Source organism: Ceratotherium simum, chromosome 24 (assembly GCF_057802395.1).
Source record: "Ceratotherium simum simum isolate JZ-2026a chromosome 24, ASM5780239v1, whole genome shotgun sequence".
Taxonomy (NCBI): Eukaryota; Metazoa; Chordata; class Mammalia; order Perissodactyla; family Rhinocerotidae; genus Ceratotherium; species Ceratotherium simum.
In genome coordinates, this window is record NC_141923.1 from 46,534,793 (window position 1) to 46,559,488 (window position 24,696).

A 24,696-nucleotide genomic window follows, 5' to 3' on the forward strand; every position below is an offset into this window, starting at 1 on the left:
ACAGGCAGGCCTCGAAGGTGGCTGGGTGTGGATGCGGGCCAACTGGGGGACGCGGTCCCTTGGGCCAAAATTGGGGAGAGCTAAACAATACGGGAAAGGGAAGACGTTTGTAAATGGCTTAACATATTGATATTAACTAAAGGAACAGCTGTCTTTGCAGACTTGTCCTGATCAGTGCCTCTTCTCCCCACATTTCGTTTTTGAATAGACCTTTAAGCACCTACTTTGCTAGGTCTGAAAGATGATTGTCACAGGGCCCAGCCGTCAAGGAACCTGCTAGCCAGTAATGAAGATGTCATAATTACGTGTATGGTGTTAAAAATATATACATATAATAGTACATATATTTTATATGTAAAAATATATTAAAAGTATGCAATATTCTTATAACATTTTGCTTCTGTGTGCAAGCCGTTAGTGGATCAGTGGGTGGACATTTTACTATAAACTTAAATGAAGAGTAATCTCTGGGCATGCTCCACAGCACACATAATTCTCATGCCGAAAAATGAGCAATAGAGGAACTTCAAATACCTAAGCCTGGGGAAGACATATTTTTGGATAGGGGCGATGGTCTACGGAAAATGATGCCACCAGTGTGAACGACCTACCCTGCGCTCATAAGAGGCATTGAATCAGCGGTGCCTTGTGGAGCTACAGGAAGCCTGTGGCAACAGGACAGGTTAGTACAACAGTGCTAACTTTATTTAAAATTTGGTATTTTGCTCATTAGAGTTTTTTTTGCATTCTGATTTTTAAATGTTGTACCAAAATATTACTTTTCGTTACTGAGCTTTTCAGTCAAAAAAATTTTGTGCCCAAGTTGAGTGCCGCACTCACCTCACCCTAGTCCCAGTCAGGTGTATCAGTGATACAGCCTCCAGCTTTTCCCATGCTCCCAGCCGATAACTGAGCATGGTGGGAGTTCTAGAGCTAGGCCTTTCCTGTCCCAGGTGGGCTCCTACAGGTAACCTTTGCTTGGGAACTAAATCCCCACCTAGCTTTTTCAGAACTGCACTGCAGCCTAAAGCCCACCCTACCCAATCCTTCCATTTCTTTCACAGATGTCAGCCATGCAATGTGGTATGAAGACTTGCCAACTTTCTCCTGCTCCCTTCCCCTTTATCCTTCATAGGTGTCCCCCCTCCCCATAAATCTCTTGCACATTTAATTACATCTTGGCACCTGCCTCTGGAAGAACCAAACTGACACACTAAAACTGAAAGGAGTGTATTATACATTAGAAAATATGTAAGAATATAGAGTTTTAAATTTTTCTTTCTCAGATTCTAAATTGAACGTGTGAGGTTAAGGCTATACATTTTTAAAACAAAATACAAAGTCTTTGGATTTTATATATGAAGTTTTAATTAAGAAGAAATGAAAATTTATTCAGATCAATTTATTTGAACTCACATCCGAGAAGAAACATGCAACTTCAGGATTAGAAATAAAAATGGAAAAAGTCTACTTTGTGGGTAAGAGGTGGATCATACAAACCTGACTGTTGAGAGCTCTAACAGCTTTGTGATGTCACTGCTTAAACTCTGTATATTCAAGTATGTATCAGATTCATACTTGCTTTATACAGAATTTATCCAATTCTAGCAAAGTCAGCATAATTTAAGTAAACCTCCTTGAGTTTTACACTGTCAAGTCTGAAAGCTTAGATTTGATTATAACCACAGCAAAAGCGATTATCTTTACTTCCTGCAAATGTAATTAACTTTTAAAATAAGTTAGGCAAACATCAATTTTACATAAACCTTATTAAGGGTAGGAGGAAATTGCAACTGTTCATCTAATTGCAGACTCTAAACCATAAATTCAAATTGTACTGTTATCTCTATTGTCAAATCAAGCCAAGAAAGCCTATTACAAACTAAAAGAGTGAATGTGAATCTGCAGGGTCCACTAAGGAGATGCTTTGAAAACCTATCATCACATTAGTACTTAACAGCTGTACAGAAATTATTTTCAAGTATGCTTCAAGGGTCACCTCTTAACTGAAGAATTATCCTTCAGGAAGTTAAGTGACAAGTATTATTACCTACATTTTATATGCTAGGAAATGAAGGCAAAGCTTGAGGATTGAGTAATCTATTCAAAATTAAAAAGTAAATCAAAAATAGACCCTGGCTTTATTTGAAATAGGACTCATGTGCCCTAAATCCCTTCCCATTGGGTTATATCCATTAGTTTACATTTCTACTTAGAAGCCAATCAGTTTCAAAGTTACATCCATTTTGTGTCCAATATCTTAATGTATTAGAATAGTACAGACAGACTCTTGTAGTGTTGCTCATTTCTGCTCCTTTCTCGTAGGCCATTAAAAAAGAAAAGTAAAAACTTCTGTGCTTTGTGTTCCTTCTTTAGAAATAAAAATGAATGTAAAACTGATTATGTTAAACCAAAATTGTAAAGATTTTTTTTTCCAAAGTAGGAATAATAATCTGCTTGACTTAAAATCTTTTATTCATTTGGACATTAAATTATCTAACACACAGGCTATTTTTACATTTAAACACTGTTTTCCTTGTGTTGTCTCCAGGAATGTCTCATAATTAAGTCTACTTTCCTGTGAGATTTGCTCTACCAAAATCTATATATGACCTATTTGACTGATTGATTATAACTAAAAGTGACAAAAAATTTTTAATGAAAACTGAGTATATTTGTAAGTTAGGTCTCAAGGTTTTTGTTTCACAGGAAGGAAGCTCTCTATTACGTGGATCTATAATATGATCCAAACTTCAGAGAGACAGGAAGCTGATAACTTGATTTATGTTCTTAATGGCTTTGGCACATGAATAAATGATAATGGTTTGTGTTTTTCTTATAAAAAGAAATGGAATTTGTATAATGATATGAGTTCTATTTGCCATATTTGCTCTGCTTTTTAAAGGATTTCTAATTACTGAGATTCTTTATATTATTTATAATAAGTCAAAACTTTAACTGAAAGCAATTCTTTGACCACAGTTTGCCATTAGCTGAAATTCAGGAAAAGAACACAGGTCTGATCACCAAATCAATAAATCTAGCCACAGGCTGACTAAAAGCTTCCTTTAATCTTCTTCCTAGTAGGTCTTCCTTTAAATTAAACCATTCCCTCTATGAATTAAGTGAATGGCATGGGTATAGAAAGATCACATATGATTCTTCATATAAAAATGCTCATGGAACCTAAAAAAATCCATTCAGCATATTTCAGGAATTATAAATCAAGATGCTGTAGCTTAAAAAAAAGGGTGGGAGGGGTATGGCCTGAAAAGCTTCAGAGAGAAATAGAAAAGTCAAGTTTACTTCCTGATTAGTGCAGGATGATTCCCAAAGCTCAGTTAAGTGTGTAGTCCAGACTAGCTATTAGCGATTAAGTAGTTCTCTTTCACTGTCAAGGCTTTTCCCTGAGGTAATGTCTAAATTCTTAATTTTTAATATTCTATCTTGTTTCTTTTAGCCCCATCATCTCTCACCAATAAGCTCTACACATTTCCACCATGTTGAATGCTTTCTCAACTCTGGAATTTACACTTTTCAAATGCTCACAGCATCCAACTTAGAGTTACAAAATTTTTATTTAGATATATTTCTATCTTCCCACATTGTTCATCTCAAAACTTACTCATTTTACTTACATATTCCAATAACTACATTTTTTAAATGAGTTAGTTTCTAAATGGATGCTCTTACTGAGAAAGGGGTTAGCCTTTCTAAATTCCAATCCCTTAATGCTTTAAAAAATTAATTTATTATTACTCTTTTCTTTTTCCTTCATGGTAAATAATTCTCAAGACTTGATATTTCCACTTTCCAGATTTCTTTTCACTGTAGCAAATACCAAAGGAAAAATACAAACCATTTCAGAGTAAATGAGTCTCTTCCCTGTTCTCATTTATTAGATCATCCACTTCAAGGCTATATATATGGCAGTATTTTGAAAATGTAAATAGCTATTAATACCTTAAAGTTGAAAAAATAAGAAAGCCAGAGAAAATATATCATAAGTGACCAGTTTGAATATATGAAAAGCTACTTAGATCTTGATTTTCATATAAACACTAATTTTTACCATTATAAAAGATAACATAATTATATTTCATTTTTCTTTATAAAATTACCCTTTAACAGAATATTTGTTAGCTAGTCATCCCTTAGGTTTTTCTGTACTGATAAAAAGTTATTTTTAAAAGAAAAATATTTAAAGTAATTGTTTCACAGAAACAGAAAGTCTCATTATCAAATTCTGATAAAAAACTATAATCATGGGTAGAGTCTCACCATACTATTAATTTTCTTTCACCAAAGATGGATATTTAGGAAGTGTTATATTGGTAAATAAGATCAGCTTCTCAGTGATCTACAAAAGCGCCACAATAAAGATGAGGTAGTATGAGACTTTTCTACTTTTGTAAAGGGAAATATCATCTTCAGAAGAGATATTTATCCTGACATTGGTGTTATGATATCCTGAGCCTCATCACTGCTAAGAGAGGTGCCATATTAGTAGCTAACCCTCACTGGAACCAAGACAATGTTGAGATCACTGAGACAAAAAATGGCATCTTTATGTTAACAGCAGAACTTCAGAAAGGGAAATGTTACTTCAACATAAAAGCAATGATACTTAAGAAACATCTGTTCTAACTTGGAAATTTGAGTCAAATTTCTTTCAATCTGGGTAGAAGCAGCTTCCTACTAGAGCTAAACTATCATCAAGAAATCAATTCCTACGATATTTAAAATGCCAATTTGTACAAAGGGGTAGATAGTTCACCAGAAGAAACAACTGTCTAGGAAATTTATTATTCATCGATTCTTTAAAAAAGAGCAGTAGCATAGGCTATCACTCCATGTATCTTTATTATATTGGGATATTGATGTTTCTAAAAATGTTTCCCTGCTCTTGGGATAGTAAATTTAAAATATTACACTGGTGCCCAGTACTCTTCAGTATGGCATAAGCCATGTAGCTCTCAATATGTTTTCCTTTTTTTGAAGCCACAATAAAGACATGTTAATTCTGAAGACAGGAATAATTATTTGAAACCTGAAGATCAAAAACAGTATTAAGCTTCCTGAATACTGAGCTCCATATTTACTTCTTGAATCTTTATTCAAGCTTAATTTAAAATAATGAAAAACTACTTAGGTACTCTTTAGTTACCAATGGAAATTTGTCGTTGTTTATAAACTGTAGCATCTCCCCAAAGTAACAGGCTCAGAGTTTCTATAAAAGGGCTAAGTAGAAGCAACAATTCATAAGTAAATACAGAAAAACCTCACAATTGCTTTAGTACTTTAGTAACTACTAGTTACTAATAGCGTTATCATTATTTTTATAGCTTCCAGTGAGAAAAGAACAATATTTATGTTCTCAAGATGGTAACTCTTCCACGTTGAGAAAGATCTATTCCAGGAATAACAAATGACCATGCCACATTGTGGAAGAATAAATTCACCTCCAAAATGTCATGTTCTCATTTGATTCTTACCGACCAGATTAACTGAATTTAGTAATCCTGCTTATAGTTAATATTTAAAATGAAAACACATCAAATTTGATTTTAAGCAATTTTGTTACCTTTAACATCCCTATTATTAAATTACAAAAGTCAATTACATTAGTATGGATTGTGAATTACAACACACTCAGCTTTACCAAAAAATTTTAAAACAACTCTGAGAAGGGGAAACTATATTTTATGTATAGGAATACCAATGGCATAGGTTAAAGCATTTTACATGTAGAAAAGGACATTATTTTTAAAGAAAGTATGAAATACAGATTACTTGACTGTTTGCAATGCCTACCAAATGTCAAATGTCCATGGATCATATGCAAATTACAATTAAGAAAAGAAAAGAAAAAAAATTAAGTATACAATCTACATGGTAAAAACAAAAACCAAACACCTGGTCAAAAATATCCATTAACCCCTAATGTGTAACCTTAAACAATTAGTGTATCATAAGAAAAATAAACTGATTTGGAAGTAAAATTTAGGGCAGAGGTTTATTTTGGACTCTTAACTGCCCTTGTAGAAAAATTCAAAGTGGCATAATAAGAAAAATAAAATATTAAATGAAAATATGTATATAATCATTCCCAAGTTCCTACTCTATTCCTAGCATTGTTGTTCTGGTGCATCAATCCTGAGTACTCTAACTTTTGATTTATAGTGATATTCCTTCAGATATAATTTCATAGAAGAAGGAATTGGAAGGGCATCAATGCCATCATAAGTTGTACAGTTACAAATAACTGTTCTGCATATATGCTGCAGGGAAAAGGGGAAAGTCCGAATTAAAGGAGTGGATAAAAGTGGTTCAAAGAACATACAGGCACTTGGGTCCTTATAATGTTCTAGGAGCCCAGTAATGTCAGGAGAATGGAAGACACAAGGATCATGTGCATCAAAGCTAAAGTTGTGATTCCACTGTTCAATTCTAGCATGAAGAGAACGACTATAACGTCTAAAACTAACAGAGAATAAATAGTCTTCCTGTGCTGAGTCTCGAAGTAAAAAGGTACCCTCTGGTTTTCCTTCTAGTAGAGCTTCAGCTGCATATTTATCCATAACTCCCCAGTAACATGGATTGTTATTGATCTGAAGGAGGTCCGGTACAAGACAGTGGACATAATCAATCTGGGTGTGATACTTAGGAGGTGTTTCCAACTGCAGGATTTCTTCATCCATTTCCCATTTGGGTTTGTTTCTTTTCCTGGAACTTGTGCAAAGTGTTATAATTTCATCATCTGAATCCGTATCACTATCTTCTATACTGTTATTTGAAACCAGGTTCATCACAGAGCCAGTCATAGAACCATCTCTACATGAAGCATTGTTGGTGGTTATGACACAGGGCTGAACAATAGTATGTGGGAAACAGTTTACCTCTTCTTCCACGTTTCTTCTTTGTTTTAGCTGACCATCCCTCAATTCACTCTGAGACAAGTCTGTGCTTACCCATTCATCTGATTTGGGATTTATAGGGGCAGTGTGTCGTTTAATAAAATGCCACCTAAAAGCTAAATCTGATCGAGGTGGGAAAGGACACTTATCTAACATGAGTTCACTGATATGAATTTTTCTTTTAGATGAAAGCCCTGAAGAGTGCCGACTACTACAATTCTTTATTGGAAAACACTGCCCCACAGCATCTTGCAGTTTCTGTTTAAGAGATCGACCTAAAAATCGATGCCCACAGGAATGATCTAAATCCAACTCGATAGATGAACAGCTGTGCTTTCTTTCTTGGCTCCTTAAAGGAACTTCAGTTTTCTCTATAGCATTCACTGTTTCAGCATCTGAACAGCTTTCACTCTTTTTTGACCAAGATAACTTCTTTCCACTCCACACATAACCGTCCTTTCTGTCAGCACTTCTACTCCGACTAGTTTTGGGCCTTACATCTACATTTTTACTATTATTTTCACTACTTTCTGCCATTTTAACAAATTATCCACAAATTCCAGTATTATGAATATTGCTTTTTCAGTTTTTCTGGCAGGAAGTTTCTTCTGGGCACTTTCTGGATGTATCTAAAGAAAAAAAAAATCATTAATTATTTGTCTTTCACATTGTATAGTTTATATATTAAGCCCCAATTAGACACAAGATGAAAAAGCATAATTAGTACATGAAAAAGATAGAGTAGTGGATACGTTGAGAGGGAGTTCCAACATATTTTGTTCCCACTTAAATAATTTACTTTACTATATACTAATAATTTCATAGTGTGATGGAGTCAAGAATCTGAGTTTCTTTTCCATAGCTAATTTTCAATGTGGATCAGAAAAAGCCAAGTCTCCTCTCTCAGCTAAAATATATGCTCAAAATGTGAATAATTTCTAGTCTTGAAATATATCCTATGCCCATCTCTCCTCCCTTTATTTTTGTTTCACAGCAAACCAGTGAATTCTTTGTAAGAGACAGTGAGAAATCTATGAGCTGGTGGTTGAGGACTACTACTTTATATAGTTTCTTCGCTGCCCTCTCCCTGTTTTCTTTCCTATTGATTAAAAATAGGAACAGTTTTAAGTTATAAAAGCTGTTAAGAATTTATTAAATAAATAATTACCACTTAACAGTAGGAATGCCACGCAAGCACTTCCTCATTTCAATAACTGGTCAACTTCACTCACAGTCTAGGCAGTTTTTAGAAAATATAGAATTGAATAAAAATTTGTTATTTTATACAAATACACATACACATACACACACACACTTCCTTGTATTCTTCTTGATAATTTTGAAAAACAAGCAGATAAATTTCTATAGGGCAATGCGTTTCCTATGAAATTGGCTAGATATACTAGAATTTACTACGTAAAATACTGAGTTTTATTAAGACTAATAGCAATGATTGGTCGTAGATGGAATTTACTTTATTCTCAGGTGGAATAAGATTTAAGCCCAGAATTAGGGGGAGGGGTTCTATGACCTCAAATATTTTGGAAATGAAAGTTGAATTTTGTGACTGAGAAAATCAGTTGCATTCAACATTCTGATTACAATTCAGTTTCTGATTATGTCAGAGGAACATTAACAATCCTACCAGTCAACTAAATGTTTAGAGCCACTTGAATCCATTTTCAACCAGCAGGGTTTGAAACAAGCATCTGCAGTGGCAAATATGATTGGCAAGTGCTTCAAAGTGTAAACTAATGATACAGACTTGCCATATAAAGTACTCCATTTCTTTCTTTTTCTTTTTTTTAATAATTTTATTTATTTATTTTTGTCCCCCAAAGCCCCAGCAGATAGTTGTATGTCATAGCTGCACATCTTTCTAGTTGCTGTATGTGGGACACGGCCTCAGCATGGCCGGAGAAGCGGTGCATCAGTGTGCGCCCGGGATCCAAAGCTGGACCGCCAGCAGCGGAGCGCACGCACTTAACCGCTAAGCCGAGGGGCCGGCCCTAAAGTACTCCATTTCCAAACACTGGATAGCATCTGGTGATTATACTTATTATTTTGATTGAGCTCACTTGTATATAATCACTTAAAATCCACAGGGAAAAATATTTTTTTTTAAAGATTTTATTTATTCAGTTTTTTCCCCCCAAAGCCCCAGTAGATAGTTGTATGTCATAGGTTCACATCCTTCTAGTTGCTGTACGTGGGACTCGGCCTCACGTTGGACGGAGAAGTGGTGCCTCGGGGCGCTCCCGGGATCCGAACCCGGGCCGCCAGCATCAGAGCGCGCGCACTTAACCGCTAAGCCACGGAGCCGGCCCTGGAAAAATATTTTTAATATAATTTTAAAAGAAATATCATCATTTAGTACACCAAAATTATACTTAACAGTATGCTTTGGTTGTTCATTGACTAAATTTCCCTGAACAAAAATAAACAAGCATAAGCAACAAAGTAGACTGAAGAAAATGAAGAGTCATTCATTAGACTCTGTCTAAGAGTTTACACTATTTTTCAAGATAAAAAAATAATAAAGGAGCCCCAAGCAGATATTTTTTGTTAATACTACATAATTTCAACTTTTTAATTTAGCATGATAATGTGAAAAATATATCATCTAAGGTTTGAAGTGCCTGGTGCTTTTACTTAACTAAAAAAAATATCAAAATAGTTTATAAGCCGTATGACCAACTTTACTCCACTGGATGTGAGCTCCCTCATCTTGTCTCCTTGCTACCTCTAACTTGTGTCATTTTTCCTTCATTTCTACAACAGAGCTACTAAGCTCTCTACCTCTGTTCTTGATGACATTCCCACCTTTACCGGGGCCTGCTTCAGTTTCTCTCTGCCTTCAAAAACAACCAAATTTCCTATAAAATCTTTTATAGGCTCTAATGCTTCCTTTAGTTGTAACTGCTACTTTCCATTACTAAATTTCTTAATGATTACTGTAACTTGATTTCCCCACAAAATGAAAACCTTTCTGGGTTTTTTCCTACTTACAAAAGAAGTAATGGACCAGCCCTGTGGCTTAGCGGTTGAGTGCACGTGCTCCGCTACTCGCGGCCCGGGTTCGGATCCTGGGCGCCCATGGACGCACTGCTTCTCCGGCCATGCTGAGGCTGCGTCCCACATACAGCAACTAGAAGGATGTGCAGCTATGACATACCACTATCTACTGGGGCTTTGGGGAAAAAAGGAGGAGGATTGGCAATAGATGTTAGCTCAGAGCCAGTCTTCCTCAGCAAAAAGAGGAGGATTAGCACAGATGTTAGCGCAGGGTGATCTTCCTCACACAAAAAAAATAATAAATAATAAAAAATAAAAGAAGTAACTATCAGGTTTGAAAATGGCTGAGTGAAAATCTTTTTGCTCCATCCTTCTCTCAGAAGTCAGCCCAAAACAAGGAAAAGTGAGAAATAAAAACACAAACCTCATCTTCAATGAAATTAGCAGATAGCCATAACCTGAGTCACAAAATGAGGACAATGAATGGAGGGGCAATAACTGACTCAGCAGTGGAGAGGCGGGTGACATCAGGCACAAAGGTGACACGGATGAGAAGAAAGGCAACAGAGGAGGCAAAGTCCAGGACCCAGAGGCACAAGGTGCTATAGAAAGTATGGGTGGAGAACAGGGTGGAAAATGGGGAGGCAGGTTGAAAATTTACATAAGAGCAGTTAGATCTCTCCGGTTCTCACTCCCACATTTAGAGGAGATGGCATATTTATTATCTGGAGAAACTGAACCACAGAGGTTCAGGACTTTGGACACTAGACATAGCGAGGGTAGAGGGGAGGCTTGGGACTAAAATCAGAATAAAACTTCCCTCCTCCTTTCTTCCATCCAGCTCCCAGAACTCTAGCAGCCAGACTTATACCTCCTAACAGGAGACTGGAAAATACTTTGCTGGAGAAATAGAATGGCATAAGAGAAAAGGCCTATAGATGCCGATATCTGGGAATCCGCCAATAAAAAGCTGGAACACCAGCCAAGCATGCAAGGAAGCTCACTAGGCCACAAGCCCCGCCTACTCACATACAGTTTTCAGGCAGTATCGTTATAGCAATGTGCTTCATTGGCTCTAGAATATGAATGAATACTCACAGGTCATCAGACTTTTGAGGAAAGCCTCCAAACATAAATGACAAAGACTAAAACATAAAGAACTTGAAGAAAAAAGTAATCATGAAAGGAGCAGAAAATAAAATTGATTTCTTCCAAGTTAAGAGAAGATATTACATCTATGAATGAGTAAGAGGAGGTGAGGACAGAGAATAAGAAAGTTTTGGAAATTAAAAATACAACTGCAGAAATAAAATATTCATTCAATAGGAAAGTTGGAGGATGAGTTGAGGAAATAACAGGAAATAGGGAAAAAATGGTTAAATAGACAGAAAAGATAATAAAATTAGAGGATCAATACAGATATTTCTCAGAAAATAACAACAAAATGGAGGGGGGCAATTATCAAAGAAACTATATTAGAAAATTTCCCAGAACTGAAGGACATGAACCTCCATATTGAAAGAGCCCAACGAGTTCCCAGCACAATGTGGGGAAAAAAAAATACACACCAAGTTATATTCTAAAATTTTAGAACCCTAGAGATAAAGAGGAGATACTAAAGCCTTCCTACCTTATAGGCAACAATACTGTATTGTATGCTCAAAAATTTGTGAAGAAGGTAAACCTCATGCTAAGTGAATAAAATAATACTATAAGATAATAAAACAAAATGTAAGTAAATAAATAAATAAATACAAGTACCCAAGCTAAAAAAAATAAAAATAAAAGTCTTCCTGAGGGAAAAAAGTCACAATCAAAGGACTGTAAATAAAATGGCACTTGGTTTCTCAACAGTAAAATTGGAAGCTAGAGGCTAGTTTCCAACCTTGAAGAGATAACCAGCCAAATCATCAATCAAATATGCAGATCAAATAAAGAAATTTTCAGACGTGCAAAGTTATCAACAATTTTACCGCATACTGATTGATGTGCTCTTCTAAAATTACGATGTAAACCCAAAACAAAGGACGCAATGCTGGAAACAAGATATTTAACATAGGAGAGAGGAAATGTGAATTCTTGAGATGATGAAGGGAGGTCTCCAGACAACAGGGTATCCAGAGCTGCTAGAGAGCAACTTGTCCATATAACCACACAAGGACATAAGGCTCCAAGGTGGAACATCTTGAGGAAAAAAAATAGAATTGACTTTTGGAAAATTCAACTGAGAAGATAAGAAAGCAATGGAAAAAGAATTAAGTAATTATTGATTACAGAAAAATTCACACACACAAGAAAGAAAATAGAATTCTAAAATTCTATTTTAGAATAGAAATAGAAATAGAAATAGAAATAAATATCGTTCACTGGCTCCGCAGTGAACGATATTTACATATACACCAAAATTGTGATGTAATTGTAATAACAGAATGGAAAGAGAGGAAAATCCTCATATATCATAAGAAGAACTCAACTGAAAATGTCTAATAATCGATGAACCAAGAAAGAGAAGTATAAGCATGTTATTTAAAAATATCAGGAAAACAGTTAAAAGATTTGAAAGTAGATGCCTTGGGGATGGGTAGGAGGGGACTGCAGTGTTTCTTATCTAAGATTTTCAGCTTAATTTAATTTTTAACCTAGGTGCATAGATCATTTTGATGAACATAAATAAAAATAAAAGTAATTCATACTGTGGAAAATTCAAAGTAGGCATAAAGTTGTGAAGAGAAAGTATCCATAATCCTACCACCTAGTAACCATTTTCAGTATCTTTATACATGTATATGACAAGGATGCAGTTCCACAGCACAGTGACAGCAGGCATTAGAAATATGGTTTGAGTCTAGTTTATTTTGTACTAGCCGTATGACCTTGAAACCTCAGTTTCCTCATCTCTAAAATGTAGGTTTTGATGTTATCTATTACATTGGGCTGTTGGGGATTAAATGAAATAATGCAGGTAAAGTACTCAGCTCAGATCCTAAATGTATTAAGTACTCAATAAATGTTAACATATATTTTTTTAAAAAAAGAAACAGATATTAGATATGTTGTTTTATTAAAGCACCTAAGCCACTTTTATACAAATAGTTCATAATGAAGAAATCACTGAATATCTCTGTCTCTAGCCCAATGCTAACTACAAAGTTTATAAGCAAATATAATTTTCAGGAGGATAACTAATGTTTCAAAGTGAAAATGGATCAATATGCCAAATATAGCTGAAACTCAACAGACTATGATGCTATAGAACAACTGGACATCTTCCCCTGAAGAACTAATTTCCAGCCATCCTGTATACAAGTTTACATGCTAACATAACAGGTTTACTTAGGCAAAGCTTACCAACGTGTAAATAATAGGTACCAGTCAATCAAGTATCTCTGAATTTTAGGTTAACTGTTCTTACATGTGCTAATGCTGCAGGTGTCCATAAAATACAGGGGAAAATATCATCACCCTAGATGAATTTTCCATACATTTACCTGTACTTAAAGAGGTAATGCACAGAAAATCTTCTTCTGACTGGTTATCTTCTTCTATCTCAGAATTATAGCCTCATATAAATTTCACATAGCTATTCTTTTGCTAGAAAACTGAGTTCATGCTTCAGAAGTCTCACTTTTGAAACTGTTATGGCAAAAAACTGATTTGGCAAAACATAGCGTATCAATATACAGGCCAGAATGTCACTTAATGTTGTGGTCTTAGAAGTAGAAAGAAAATTTAACTTCTATTTATATTTGTCTAAAAATTAAAAAACTTAAAATTATTATTATTGAATTTATGGTTGATAGTGTTCCAATCATTCACTGTCAGATGCTTACTTGTCCGATGGTGTGCTGTTCCTGAGGGAAGAGGGGGAGTTCCAAAAAGCTGAGGACTTAATGGCAACCTTCTCCATTTCTTTATTCACTTTCAGTGTACCACAACTGCTTACATGTTGCTGGAATCGACTTGTGGATTATATTATCTTAAATAAAGAATCTTTACAATACTTTTTAAATAGACATGATCGTGAAAAATTTATAACACAGAAGGTTTGCTAGTTATCTGAGGGCAAAGTACTTAAAAAAGTTGTTGAACTTTTCAGATGAGTTATGCAGTTTTCTTTTACAAAATGACAAGTGTTCTAAATTTGATGACCTTTACTGGGCTAACAAGTGGCCCTCAGAAGCTACTTAGTAGATATATTAAGAAAGAAAGGCAAAACAAAACATTTAACTAGTCTCTTCATGGTATAGGTAACATTTTAATAATTACTGAGAAAGTATTTGCTTAAAAAAACTTACGCTATGGAGAGATCTTTTTAGAAAAAAGAGTCAGAATTTCCTTCACTATTATATGATTTTGTTATAAAAAAGGATACAAATACATCATATATATAAATCTCACATCTTTACACTTAAAAACATGGAAAAAGAATTTTTTAATCTCTCCCAGAAGTTTCATTAAACCAAAATTTAAAAATAAAAAATTCAATCACATTGCTCTCAATAAAAATAACATTATTGGTCCGGCCCCCTGACTTAGCGGGTAAGTGCGTGCGCTCAGATACTGGCGGCCCAGATACTGGCGGCCCGGGGTTCAGATCCCAGGCGCGCACCAGCGCACTGCTTCTCCGGCCATGCTGAGGCCACATCCCACACACAGCAACTAGAAGGATGTGCAACTATGACATACAACTATCTACTGGGGCTTTGGGTGGAAAAAAAAAAGGAGGAGGATTGGCAATAGATGTTAGCCCAGGGCCGGTCTTCCTCACAGATCGGCCCTGAGCTAACATCTGCCAATCCTCCTCTTTTTGCCGAGGAAGACTGGCCCTGGGCTAACATCCATGCCCATCTTCCTCCACTTTATATGGGACGCCTGCCACAGCATGGCCTGACAAGCAGTGCGTCGCTGCGCACCCGGGATCCAAACCGGCGAACTCCGGGCTGCCGCAGTGGAGCGTGTGCACTTAACCGCTTGTGCCACCGGGCTGGCCCCACATTATTAATTTTTAGTGAGAAGAAAATTATTTTTGTTATATTTATTTATTTATTTTTTGTGAGGAAGATTAGCCCTGAGCTATAACATCTGTTACCAATCGTCCTCTTTTTGCTGAGGAAGACTGGCCCTAAGCTAACATCCCTGCCCATCTTCCTCTATTTTATATATGGGACACCTGGCACAGCAAGACTTGATGAGCAGTGCATAGGTCTGCACCCGGGATCTGAGCCCGTGAACCCCCGGCCGCCGAAGTGGAGCACGTGAACTTAACCACTATGCCACCAGGCCAGCCCCTTATTGTATTTTTATTATTACTTTTTTTGAGGAAGATTAGCTCTGAGCTAACATCTGTTGCCAATCCTCCTCTTTTTGCTGAGGAAGATTGGCCCCGGGCTAACATCCGTGCCCATCTTCCTCTACTTTATATGGGATGCCACCACAGCATGGCTTGACAAGTGGTGTTGGTCCGAGCCCGGGATCCGAACCTGCGAACTCCGGGCTGCCAAAGCAGAGTGCGCGAACTTAACTGCTACGCCACCAGGCCAGCACCCCCTTATTGTATTTTTAAAGACTAAAGATAAGTTTTAAAAAAGTGCCTTGGTGTCTTGCTTATACATGTAAAATCTGAATGTAAAAAAAAGTGTAGGACCCTGAATCTGAATGAGTCCTTTCGAATAGCATATCATTAATACATTTTTTTTAATTGAGGTAAAACTGACATACAACATTATTAGTTTCATATATTCTTGGAATTTTATGCAAACTTTGTATAAATGAGGTAGAAGACACATAAAATGATGATAAGGTGGCTTTACTACCACTTTTATGTAGTATAGAAATCAAAGATGATACTTTGAAAGTACTGACAAATCAAAGACCTTTGTTGGAAGCTGCAAAGAAGCTTTTTTTTTTTTTTCTTTAAAGAGGGTGAAAGAATCACTTGGGAGAAGGTTGCTTTGGCTCTTGACTCAATAATTAATTTTTTATGAAGGCAGCTAAGTTACATTGCCCGGGAGAGTACATGGTGACATCTTTTTTTTTTTTAATTATTATTTCTTAATGAGCCAGAGGCAAATGTCTAAAAAGCAAGTTTATATAAAACCCTTTTTCAAGAAAACAAGTTCCCAGATTCAGTAGCCATTTGGTCCCAGGTTCTACCACCAATTGCAGTGACAGTGATAACAGAATGCTCAACACGGCCATTCTACACTTTTTAACAAAAGATTTAAATAACATTTAGTTAGTTCTACTGAATAAGGCCAGGAAGGTAATTTTAATTCAAGATTTCTATAGAAAACTGTTAAAAAGCCAATAATTAAAGGGTTAAATTTCATTTATCTGGAAAGTTCATTTATATTCTCTCTGAGGCTGAATAAGAGAGAATTACTGTGGGCTGGCCCCATGGCTTAGCGGTTAAGTGCTCCAGCTCCACTACTGGCAGCCTGGGTTCAGTTCCCGGGCGTGCACCGATGCACCGCTTCTCTGGCCATGCTGAGGCCGCGTCCCACATACAGCAACTAGAAGGATGTGCAACTATGACATAAAACTATCTACTGGGGCTTTGGGGAAAAAAAAGGAGGAGGATTGGCAATAGATGTTAGCTCAGAGCCGGTCTTCCTCAGCAAAAAGAGGAGGATTAGCATGGATGTTAGCTCAGGGCTGATCTTCCTCACACGGAAAAAAAAAAAAAAGAGAGAGAATTACTGTATATATTAATTATTCATTGAACAACTACCATATCTACAATGGTGATGTATCCCTAAGACCAGAATTCATGTAAATACTAAATTAAAATCAATTTGATCCTATAAAGAATAATTTACTATACTACATAAAGAATTCATGAATAAATTATTATTCTGGTAGTAATTCTGCCATGGGAATTTCCTTACCGAATCCATGATTCCAAAGTTTACCTGCCATTATGTGCCCAAAACTCCTTGAAAGTATTCTGATCGTACTCTGTGATATTTGAATTGGATTCTGTGGGTCATAGTCCTTGATATTTGATCATAGTATGATATTTGAGTTGGATTCTGTGGAAACATTTAGGCCCCACAAATGGAATATATTGGATAGTAGACACCAGATGAATTCCTCAGAATGTTAAGGAAAAGATACAAAAAAGAGTTTGTTCATGTGAGAAAAATCTCTCAAGCAAAAATATTTCTTCTCATTACAAAAGCAATAGAGGTTCATTTTCCAGTAAATATTTTAAAGTATCACCTTTTTTCAAGCTACCAAGCTAGGGCTTATGGAACTTAACTGGATAAAAAGGAACCACTGATTAGTACCACTATACTCGCCTTCCCTCCCCCTCTCCTTCTCCACTTACTTTCCTAATTATCCTTTGCTTATGCCAGTGTTCCCCAATCTGTATTCCTATAGACACTAGTTCTAAAAGATGTTAATATGTATTTTAGAGAAATAAGGGTTTCCTTGTCATACAAGTTTGGGAAATGCTTCCCTTCTGAAAGACTACAATGCATTTTTAGCAAAAGGTTCCAAGAGGTCCTTTAGTTAAGAGACCTGCTTAAGCCACAGTTTCCTATATTTAATTTACCACAAATCGTTTTTGTGGAACAAATTTTGGGGAAACATTAACTCGGGCTATCTTCAAATGAGTGTACATTCCCTGAGCACACTAGCTAAAGATAAAGAGAAATGTCTAGGAACCTGTCACTGAAGAAGGTTAATCTAGAGTGAAGAGAGAACAGAAAACTAAGAGCTGGTAGTACATGGACTTCTAGAAGTGGAAGGAGCTTAACAGAATCTTAGAAACCAGAATGTTTAAGACATATTACTGAAACTCTTTAGGGAATAAATTGGATTGTACAGATGTATTTTTTCCTTCCAACAACTTTTTAATTATAAAAATAATGTATGCTCATTATAAAATATATGGAATATTTAGAAAAGTTTTAAAAAATGAAAAGAAATGTATAATTCAGTTACCTAGAAGCAATCAATTTAGACATTTTGGCCTATTTTCTTGTGGTCAATTTAGTCGAAAGAGAAAAAATTTTTTTTTTAAAGATTTTATTTATTTATCTTTTCCCCCCAAAGCCCCAGTAGATAGTTGTATGTCACAGCTGCACAACCTTCTAGTTGCTGTATGTGGAACGCGGCCTCAGCATGGCCAGAGAAGTGGTGCGTCGGTGCGCGCCCAGGATCCGAACCCGGGCTGCCAGCAGTGGAGCGCGCGCACTTAACCGCTAAGCCACGGGGCTGGCCCAAAAGAGAAAATTTTAAAGTTTTAAAGATCCATGAAAATTTAACAATCTACAGTTTTTCACTATACCATATTTAAAAATGAAGCATGGTGCAGATGAAATAACATGAGCTGCTAAACTGTCAAACACAAGCTAAAATTCAGACTGTCACTTACTACTCACCTGATTTTTAAAATCTCATTTAGCTTCAGTTTTCCCATTGTAAAATCTGGATAATGCCAGCTACTCATGTTTTTACTGCCAGGATTAAAATGTATGAAAATAGCATACATGGAGCTTAATGAAAATATATAACAGCTGCCTTTTCATGTAGAAGAAAGTAGTTTCTAAAAATGAGAGATAGGAAAGTGGCAAAATTAAGAAAAGGAAGAAAGGAAACAAAGGCTACATATAAGGCAAGAAAATCTGCATGCAAATATACCTCAAAACTCTGACGCTGTGGAGGCTTCAGCCTTTCTGAAATATTATAACACACTCCTGATATTAAACATGCTCTTTTTAAAAAGTTTTAAATTCTTTAAAAATATTATGGGTGTAAATAACCAAACTTTTAATTATAAAAAGTGTGTCGTTTTTGCAAGCTAACTTAGTAAATAAATAGATTTCAACAGAAATAGTGGGCAAAAGAAATTTTTTTTTTTTTGTCAGGAGGACTAGCCCTGAGTTAACATCCGATGCCAATTCTCCCCTTTTTTTCTTGAGGAAGATCGGCCCTGGGCTAACATCTGTGCCCATCTTCCTCTACTTTATATGGGACGCCGCCGCAGCATGGCTTAACAGGTGGTGTGTCCGTGCGCGCCTGGGATCCGAACCTGCGAAGCCCAGGCCGCTAAAGCGGGACACATGCACTTAACCACTGCACCACCGGGCCAGGCTCAAAAGAAATTTTTTTTTTAACTGACTATAGATTATTCTTTTCATTGCTTTATGTATGCTTACACTTAAGCTTGGGAACAAGTTTTACCTACAAACTAGTATAAGGTGACACTAGACTTAAAATCACTATTATGTTCTGATATGCTTTACTAAATTCTAAGTTTTATGGCAACAGTTATGATTTAGAGAGGCAGCATAGTAAGACTACTTTGGATTAGAAAGTAAAAGACCTGGGTTCTATTTCTAGCTCTGACATTTGGTAGGAGTGTGACCTTGGACAAATCACAACCTTTCTGAGTCTCAGTTTTTTCACGATAAAACAATGATTATATCTGTCTTGCTGTGGTAAGGATCCACTGTTAATGTAACAACACAAGAATCAAATACTGGCTGTCTTTAAGGCAGGGGAGGGCTGGCCCCATGGCTTAGCAGTTGAGTGCACGCGCTCTGCTACTGGCAGCCTGGGTTCGGATCCCAGGCGTGCACCAACAACGCACCGCTTCTCAGGTCATGCTGAGGCCGCATCCCACATACAGCAACTAGAAGGATGTGCAACTATGACATAAAACTATCTACTGGGGCTTTGGGGAAAAAAAAGGAGGAGAATTGGCAATAGATGTTAGTTCAGAGCCGGTCTTCCTCAGCAAAAAGAGGAGGATTAGCATGGATGTTAGCTCAGGGCTGATCTTCCTCACAAAAAAAAAAAAAAATTTAAGGCAGGGGAACTAAGTAGCTGGGAGTAGGACTTTTACTGTAGTCCCTTTTATACTTTAGGAAGTTTATACATGTGCACATATTATTTATCCTAAAAATAAATTAAATGGGCTGGTAAGTTTCAGAGATATAAAAATCTTCAGATTTCTAAACTGCTTTCAATGTTATTTTTTCCATACTTTCTTCTCTTCAGTTATTGTTACACTCTCTTCCAGCCTTATCTTTCACAGGATTAGTGATTTTTACATCAAGTACATATTTTATTGCAAAGGCATTTTTAAAACTCCTTCCAAAAGGCAATATTGATATGCCTCTTAGATAAACTGACTCTCTAAGATTGTGATATTATTATTATTTATATAGATAATACTCACCACCATCAGTAGAATGATAATATACTCATGTTCTCTCACCCTATTGCCCTGGAGACCAACAATATTCGTGAGCCTAAGCGTGCTATGAGTGGTCACAGCAGAGCACAATTAACTAACCTTCACTGCAATTGAATCTGCAACCTTGGCATCATTTTCAGTGAGTTCATTCAGCTAGCCACTCCTACAAGACATGCACTATTATTGATAAATAAATCCATTTTCAAAATTTTGACAGCCACATCAGTGACAGACAGCTACACTGGTTTCTTTTTTAAAAGCTATGTGATCTTAAATAACCAGACAATTTTGCTAACATTTAAGTTATACACATTTCATTACCACACTATCATTTTGTACATATTGTCTGAACGTCTGTTTCCCTCAACAAGACCATGAACTCACTGAAGACATTAAAATTTGTAAGCATTTGATTGAAACAGGATGGAACTGTGAAAACATAACACTAGCAAAAGTAAGAATACATCTTTTAATATTTGAAAAATTTTACTGGATGATTTAAACCAACTCCATTTTAAATGAAGCCACTATAAGCTCACCCAAAGTACCCAGTAAATAACACGAGACATCAATAATAATTAGTTTTCTACATCCATGAGTATTTCCTATATCCTTTAACAATTCAATGGAGGTAGGTATTACCTACATTTGAGAGATGAGGAATCTGACAAATCAGAAAAAGTAAAGAAGTATATTCAAGGTCACACAATGAGAAACTGTCAGAGTCAAAATTAAAACCTAAGGCTATTCAACTCTAAGGCCCAAGCTCTTTCCTTACATGTGAACTTTATAAAGAAAAAATTTTTTTTTTTTAATGATTTTTTTATTTATTTTTCCCCCAAAGCCCCAGTAGACAGTTGCATGTCATAGCTGCACATCCCTCTAGTTGCTGTATGTGGGATGCGGCCTCAGCATGGCCGGAGAAGTGGTGTGTTGCTGCGCGCCTGGGATCCGAACCCAGGCCGCCAGCAGCAGAGCGCACGCACTTAACCGCTAAGCCACGGGGCCGGCCCAAGAAAATTTTTCTTTAACCTATGTATCAAATGGCTTGACTGCTAAGGCAGAGTGAAAGGTCAGAAGAGTGGACACCATTCACAGTTTTAAAGTCACATGGTACTATAGATATTATAGTTAAGGTATTTTAAAGATTTTATTTATTTATTTCTCCCCCCAAAGCCCCAGTAGATAGTTGTGTGTCATAGCTGCACATCCCTCTAGTTGCTGTATGTGGGACGCGGCCTCAGCATGGCAGGAGAGGCAGCGCGTCGGCGCGAGCCCGGGATCCGAACCCGGGTCGCCAGCAGTGGAGCGCACTCACTTAACCACCAAGCCACGGGGCCGGCCCTATAGTTAAGGTATTTTATAGCTCTTGTTCCAATTTGCAGATTCTTCTTATGCTGAGCTCTGGAGAGTACTACATTGAAATCTCATCGTGATTTATTCTATATAGGGGCAAGTATTATCAGAGTTCATCTTGAACCCCATAGTCTGTCCAACGATATTTACTTTGATTAAAAAAAAACATTATACGGCCACCCCGTGGCTTAGCAGTTGGGTGCTCGCGCTCTGCTACTGGCGGCCCGGGGTTCGGATCCCGGGCGTGCACCGACGCACTGCTTCTCCGGCCATGCTGAGGCCGCGTCCCACAGGCAGCAACTGGAAGGATGTGCAATTACGACATACAACTATTTACTGGGGCTTTGGGGGAAAAATAAATAAATAAAATTAAAAAAATTATAAATCAATGTACCTAAAAAACGAATGATCTCCAAATAAGATTAAGTCACTCAGAAAGAATCGTCTCAGGTATCTTTTGCTCTTGTGGGAAATCAACAATAGGTTGGTTATTATTCCACAAATCCCAAGTTCTGTTTCTGCCAATCACTCTTCCTCTTCATTCACATACCAAACCTCAGCGTCCAGCAAGCCTATTTGGAGCCCTAGTATTCAAAACAACCCCTCACACAATGCCACCACGGTAAGAACAATACCACGGTTTGTCTAACTGTGCTTCATTGTGCCTTGGCAACTTTTCCCAATGGAATTAGATTGAAAAACAATGGGGGAAATCCATACAACAGAAAAATGTCTCACATGCCACAAACGAGGTCTGATTGAGACTAGAAGTTGGCTGCCATACAAAAAAAATATCATCGTGAAGGTTTTCATCAGAGACCGGTCTACCAACATGAAGAACCTGAAGACACAAGCAAGGCATAAACTTATTGGCACAGATTGCAGGACCGAAGTACTCAACAATCACCTTAGTTCTAGCTCTTCTTTTAGATCTAAAGAAGCACTTCAGTGAACTTTAGGTGGGGTCTGAACAGAGAAATCCAGGATACTTTCTTCTGAAGGGATCTATGTAAAGAGTCCCAAAGAATAAGCATAAATGTAGACGCCATATCTCCAGGGACCGCGAACTGAGACTGTTCTCCCCCCCTTTATCTCTACAGAAATGACAAGGTGAGGGCGGGAAGGATGCCAAGATCACAGGCTTGAGAAGGGTCTCGCCTTCCTCTCCTCCAGAGAAGATGCCCAAAGGTCTCCTCCAGCCGGGCCCCAAGGAAAGGCTGGACCATCCAGGGACCCGGATATAACCATAACCCGGCACGTGAAGAAAGCCTGGAAGGAAGGAGCAAGGCTAGGGAGCAACCACCCTTCCCCCGCTCACCTCCCGAAGCGCAGTTTCACTGGGGCTGCCCGAGGCACTGCCGCCATCACCATCGCCATCACTCTGGGCGCTCGCTGAGGCGGAGAAGGGAGGCCCAGCCGCTCCTGCACCTCATGTATGTCCTACAAGGCGGATGCCTTTCTGCATGTCCGCTCCCCTCGGCGCTGGGATCTCGTCTCAGACGTCCCGGTCACCGCCTCCACCTGCTCCCCAGGCGCTGCCACCACTTCCGTGTCCGGCTCCCTCCCTTTCTTTCTCACTCCCCCAGCCACCGGCGTTTTTTCTGGCAGCCGGCGCGCAGCTGACGCCACCGCCCCGCGACCTCGGTCGAGACCTGCGCTGGCGTGGGTGGGCCGGCGCAGGCGCACTGTGGCCAACACGCCCGAGCGCGGGAAGCCGTCCTGCGCGGGCGCTCGCTCCTCGCCTTTTCTCGGTCGCGGAGGCTCGGTCGCCTCGGTGAGCCCGGGTCCGTGCCGCCCATCGAGGAGAAGCGTGTCCTCGCCCCGGCTTTTTGTCTGACAGAGCCTCGGCTGTATCCTGTTGGTGCCACTCGGGTAGAACGGGGCTGCCGAGAGCGCGCCCGGGAGAAGAGAACCTTCCTTCTTCCGCTTCAGCCCCGGCTTTCCTCTCCTTTCAAATAATACTGGCTTTTGTAAACCATTTCAGTGAAGGAAAAGATGCCTGCCACGCAGAAGCCGATGAGATATGGACATACAGAGGGCCACACAGATGTCTGTTTCGATGATTCTGGGAGGTAAGATACTTTGAGAAACAGAAAGAACGTTTCAGGTGTTAATATTAGAACATTTATTGTGATACATCAGGTAAGCAGTCAGCCTAAAATGACGCATCCAGATAGAGAGAAAGAAGGCTGAAATATAAAATGGCACGTATATTTTCCTTAGAGTTATTGTTGGATTCAGACCGTCTTGGTAGTTTTAGTATATTAAAAAAGTTAAAATCTTACTTCCAGAGGAGTTGGAATTCGTGAGCTTTCCCCACGTTTTCCCTTTGTTCACTGCCGCTCTGCGTGTTGCGTTATTGTTCTGTCGGATCACCAGCTGCCTGCTTGTCATGTTTAGCGGCTGTTCTGTCTTTTTGGTATTTTATTCTCCTTTGGCTTTTGTGATGCTATTTCCTTTTTCATTATTGTTTTTAACTTTCTGATGACTTTTTTTCTAACTTATTATCTCTGCTTGATTCCTAAATGGTGATATTTTCCCAGGGTTACTCTGGTCCCTTTTAACTTTCTAAATCCCATTCCTATGCAGTACTGTCCAATTGTGTGGCTTCCACTATTATTCCTACGTTGATTCATTCATTGAAAAAATATTTGTGTGTCTACTCTGCTGGGAGCTAGAGGTACAGCAGTGCAAACAAAGCACAATCATTTCCCTCGTTGACGTTAAGGTCTTTTTAGATTGACAGACATTGAGCACAAATTAATCACAAAAATAAATGTACATTTAGAATTACACTTAGAAATATGAAGTGATATGTGCAGTGATAAGCATATATGAGGGGAATTGGATCTAGTTTGAGGAGGCAGAGAAGGCATCTCTGAGGAAGTGTTTCTTGAGATGAGATCTGAAGATTGAGTAGGCATTAAGAAGTATAAAGAGATGGATGGTGGTGGCAGTGGAGTGGGGTGGTGGCATTGCAGGCAGAGGGAACACTATGTGCAAAGTTCCAGTGGGAGTAGGGACCATGGTATGCTCAAAAGACTGAAATTGAAAGCTAGTGATGCTAAAATGCAGCGTGATGCAGAGATTGACGAGAGACAAATCTATGAAGGTAGGCAATGGGCATCCTATCCAGTGCCTTCTGGGCTTTATTAAGGAATCTTGTTTTTATTCTAAAAGCAGCAGGAAGGTATTAAA

The 24,696-nt window shown here is 37.9% G+C and overlaps 2 protein-coding genes across 3 annotated transcripts in view; one reads left to right on the forward strand and one right to left on the reverse strand.

Annotated features, from left to right (window-relative positions):
* Positions 1–3,877: 3,877 nt before the first annotated feature.
* Positions 3,878–23,079, reverse strand: SOCS4 (suppressor of cytokine signaling 4). 2 transcript variants are annotated; one of them, XM_087448500.1, is made up of 3 exons: positions 22,817–23,079; positions 22,237–22,339; positions 3,878–7,546 (listed from the first exon to the last, which is right to left on the reverse strand). In XM_087448500.1, the coding sequence occupies exon 3, from the start codon at positions 7,452–7,454 to the stop codon at positions 6,129–6,131; it is 1,326 nt and encodes a 441-aa protein (XP_087304626.1). In that variant the 5' UTR covers positions 7,455–7,546; positions 22,237–22,339; positions 22,817–23,079; the 3' UTR covers positions 3,878–6,128. The 2 variants fall into 2 exon arrangements, with proteins under 2 accessions (XP_087304626.1, XP_004426233.1); XM_004426176.3 differs by lacking the exon at positions 22,237–22,339 and having other exon boundaries at positions 22,817–23,078.
* Positions 23,080–23,194: 115 nt separating this feature from the next.
* The window catches only part of WDHD1 (WD repeat and HMG-box DNA binding protein 1), a 64,392-nt gene continuing 62,890 nt past the window's right edge, over positions 23,195–24,696 (forward strand). The window contains exon 1 of the mRNA XM_004426175.3: positions 23,195–23,570. Within this exon, the coding sequence (XP_004426232.1) occupies positions 23,494–23,570 (77 nt within the window). The 5' untranslated portion in view covers positions 23,195–23,493. The remainder of the gene's footprint in view (positions 23,571–24,696) is intronic.

Bases quoted from the DNA above. Each gene is read 5' to 3' on its own strand.
- SOCS4 (XM_087448500.1), bottom strand. From the start codon at position 7,454: ATGGCAGAAAGTAGTGAAAATAATAGTAAAAATGTAGATGTAAGGCCC.